Raw genomic sequence first — 4,336 nt, forward strand, 5'->3', positions numbered from 1 at the left:
TGGGATTCTGAGAGCCTGGGAACCTGGAAGCCTGGGATTCTGAGAGCTTGTGTGCTTGGGATTCTTGGGATTCTAAGAGCCTGTGTGCCTGGGAGCCTGTGTGCCTGTAAGCCTGGAAACCTGGCAGCCTGGGATTCTAAGAGCCTGTGTGCCTGGGAGCCTATGTGCCTCGGAGCCTGGCAGCCTGGGATTCTGAGAGCTTGGGACCCCAGTCTTGAACGAAACTTTGGTATGGCTTCGTTGGCCTGCCCGCCATGCGCTGTGTTGCACAGACAGGCTGGCAGGTGGAATGCAGGACAAGGGCGTAACCGGGTGCGGGGCGTGGTGCCGTGTTGGGTCTTGGGGACATGCGCAAGCTGTGCGCCAGCTCGGATGCCATACAATGGCCTCTTTCCACCGCCAAATGATCATTTACCCAGTAGAGCATTCATTGTGCCATTCAGAGCCGACAAAGGGATGGAACGACGTGTTGGGCGTGACGGTCAGTCTTTGCTGAATCCCTTTCACTAATGCCCAGTGCTTGTGGCCATTGCAATGACCTTAATGCATGATTCAATTATTCCAGTGCGTTGGTGTTATTTAAGCAGGTTACATAAACAGGTCATTAGAATGTCCGCCGCGCGCCTTGGGATGTTGTCTTATTTCTTTCGATTGCTTTCTCCTTTTATGCTAGAAGCCTTTTGACTATGTGCGTCACAATTTTGGGGTTAGTTTCTCCTGGCGAGTGTTTTGCGCGTTAATTGCTTGCCAAGGAGTGCAAGCTGGAGCATTTATTATTAGCGTCTCATGAATCATCTACATACAGATGTTTTGGAGCTTTGGACCATCGTTTCCATGACCGTCCGCTAGGCGTCCGCTGGAACGGTCAGGATGTACGGCGTTGCGGACAGGGGACCGTCCGCCGGCGGGGTATATGTATATCTAGTATCTTGATCCCCTCAGTTCCGTGTTCCTACGTTACCGACAAGATAGCCAGATTGATGCTGTTCTATACAGAGTGCAGGATTACTGTACTATTACTGCTGATGGCCATAATTGTATATTATATTATTTACGCCCCTTTTCTATCTATCTATCAATTTTCGACATGGTTTGTACACGTGCAGGATGCTGCAATGGAGTGGTCAAGATCACCTGTTGAAACAGGAGCGGCAACAGAAGAAACACCTGTCCTGCACTGTAGTAGCGGCCCCCTACTTAGGACGTTTGGGCGGTGACTCTTAGCCGCGCAGGCAGCCGGACGAGAGATGGGAGTTTGTCCGAGAGGAACGGTGAAGCGGAAGAAGCGAACAACGATATGGATAGCAGGAGTTGGAAGGCATAAGAAAGGGACGGTGACGGCAGGGTTTTGGACCCCAAACACTGGTTTAGTAATACTTAAGTACCCGGCCAAAGCACCCCCCCCCGAGTACCTTAGGCGCAGCCCACCTACCGCTATCTCTCTTCCTGGCGCCGTGATCTGGTTGGTGATCGTACCGTCACGATACGACATCGTAACTAACTTAAGGTGATCCGCACAATAAAATAGCGAGTGCGACTCGTTATTTCTATACCGCGCCGCTACTGTGATTAAGCTTTAATAGCTAAATATGCTCAAAGGTAAATGTAGCGTACTACGTACCGCTCAAAGACACACGATGACGTACATCGATGCTTAATGCATGATTCGTCCGTACATGGTGTGTGCGTGGATGCAAGCGACCGAGGTGTCGTGCAGCTGCTGCGTGGATGAGTGGATAGTGGATTAGAATCGGGTCCTTAATGATTTCCCTCGGGCGGGTGCCAGAAGGGAACTGGGTGGTGGCGGGTTATACATCGGGCCAGCGGTAATTGATAAAATGCTGAGGCCGCTGCCCAAATTGTAAAGCTTGAAGTACTGAGTTACACTACTGAGCTACTCATCAATTCAAAGCCCAAGGTCCATACCACGCAACTCTATCTGTGAAAAAAACGCAGGCGGTGACGCAGCGTCGACATTTATTTGTACACAGGGTGCTTACACACTCACGAAATCTGCGCAATAAGTGCACGCACTGGAACGCCCAACTTGGAAACCTGAGGTTTCAAACCTCTCGGATGTCCGCTGGGAGGTGGAGGTGTCTTCACTTCAAGGAATTCTGGGCTTGCCACCGGGTGCACGCGTGATTTTGAAGAAGCGACACGCCGGGCGCGTAGCCTTCCCAACCCCGCTGCTGTACCATTTAATACTAGATCGCAAAATCCTAGAACGTCGTTTGCAGAGGAGTGCCTTGATAGCAGCGCTTGAGGTGCGGCAGCGGGGCTTCTTCCATACACTTTCGCTTTCGGCTTGTTATATATAGGGCTTTGCTGCGCATTCCAGGGAGCAGTTTTTGGTCAGCTGTGTGGCACTACCTTATTAATTTCAGACTGCCAGCTAGCTGATTACCTCTTTGCCATTTGGGCGCGAGCGTCACGCCAAGTCAGCGGTTTCATTTTCGGCGAGGAGGGCTCTTAAGCAATGTGGTGCAGCAGATTGCAGGCGGCCAGGCAGGCAGCGATGCTCGTGTAACGGCCCTACGTCGTACACCCTTCGTACACTTTTCATAAACTCTTCAGAATACTTCGTCTCTACTTTTCATGGATTTTCGGAGCCCACTTCATGCATATGTTGATACGGACTGTACAGATGAGACGTACATACAGCATGGGGACGGGGATGGTGTCATCGGCCCTCGGGCCTCTGTGCCCTGTGCACCCCCTTAATGCGATTTTTTCCATTCGTTTGGAGGCACACACTCGTTGTTAAGACGCCAGGGAAGCCACCCAGGCCAGCGGGATGATGATGATGATGATGATGATGATGATGATGATGATGATGATGATGATGATGATGATGATGCACCAAACTTGTTGTTGTTACATGGTCGTGGGTGCGTTCCCCGTACCTGCAAACCACCCTAGTACGAGCCGAGGGCTCAAGGGCTGCCAAATCGCCTATGAGCACCATCCTACCTCGCACTTCCAACGAGACAAGTGATGAAGTATACTAACGACCAAAGGGAACGATAGAGTTGCGGTGAGACCATATGCGTTCCAGCATCCTTGCCAGGCGTTCAGGTTCCCACTTCATAGCGTCCTTCATATGTTTGAAGCGTGGAAAGCCCATAACAGATCTGATTTCGTCGTACACCGGACAGTCCAGCAAAATGTGTTTCTCATCCTCGATATGGCTATCAGTGCCGCAGCAAGGGCATACTCGCTCCTCCCTAGGTATATAGCGCCGTCCCTTACGCGCTCTGTTAGCCGCCAGTGCCCAACAGCAAAGCCTAAACTGCATAAGCGTGCGATTCGCCGAACGTGGGATAAACATTGTGATATGCGGGAGCACCTCCTTCCTGCCCGCTTGCTCGGCCGCCAGACCCATCCAATGCTTATACTTCGCCATGTGGATTCCTGGTTGCTTGCCGTCTGACGGATACACGTCAGGCTGGACATCTAAACGCGTATGCTTCCAACCACTCACTAATCGGTCCTTGAACTCCAAAATCACACCTTCTGGCATTGGCCTGTTCATCAGCCACTCCATTCGTTCGTCTACCTCGTGTAGCCCTTGCGGGGCCTCTTTCCATACGTCGTGCCCCAAAAAACATAGAAAACGGAGGAGTAGTGTCCCCCATCCGGCCCCTTCGGGGTTGGAGAGGAATTCTGCGACCTCCTGTCGTAAAACTTGGTATGCCACAGACCCACGCTGTAAACGGACATGGTTCCAAAACCTCACAACCTGCTTGAGAACGTGGTAGTGTAGGGGTAGCTGCGATAGCTCTGCGAACAGGAGGCGGTGTGTTGGTCTGGCAGCTCCTACAATTTGCCGCATGAAAGATATCTGAAGCTGCACTGCTCTGTCCTTTAGGCATGCCTCGAAGGGCCCCTCTGCAAGGTTATTCGCATCACTCCGCTTCCTGAGCCTGTCCGAGACCTCAGCTAGCATAAACGGCCCCCACGCTTGACAACCATACAACAGTATTGCTCGTACCTGCGTATCGAAACACCTCATCCTCACATCTGGGGCGAACAACTTTAGCTTATCTAATTTTGCACTCAACGCGAACATAGCTGCTCTAGCTGTGTCATACAACTGCTGACGGCAGGCCCAGAACTGCCGTTCCGGCCCATACACTAACCCCAGATATCGTGCACTATCCTTAGCCGGTATGGCCTCTCCAGCCAGCCTGAGCTCATCACACGATGCTTGGACAGCACTTCTAGTACCGCTGTCGCTTGCAAAAACGAGGCGTTCACATTTCGACACATTTGGGCGCATCCCANAATCATCACAGAACATGTCCACAATGTTGAGCAGCTCCCCCATGCGTCC

General features: G+C 51.8%; 1 protein-coding gene across 1 annotated transcript in view; it reads right to left on the reverse strand.

Moving 5' to 3' along the window:
* Window positions 1-2,589: 2,589 nt before the first annotated feature.
* VOLCADRAFT_105364 (uncharacterized protein) overlaps window positions 2,590-4,336 on the reverse strand; it is a gene marked incomplete at its 3' end in the record, with an annotated part of 5,079 nt that continues 3,332 nt past the window's right edge. Inside the window, exon 3 of the mRNA XM_002952092.1 lies at window positions 2,590-2,639. Coding sequence (XP_002952138.1) covers window positions 2,590-2,639 — 50 coding nt within the window. The remainder of the gene's footprint in view (window positions 2,640-4,336) is intronic.

Source organism: Volvox carteri, assembly GCF_000143455.1.
Source record: "Volvox carteri f. nagariensis unplaced genomic scaffold VOLCAscaffold_27, whole genome shotgun sequence".
Lineage (NCBI taxonomy): Eukaryota > Viridiplantae > Chlorophyta > Chlorophyceae > Chlamydomonadales > Volvocaceae > Volvox > Volvox carteri.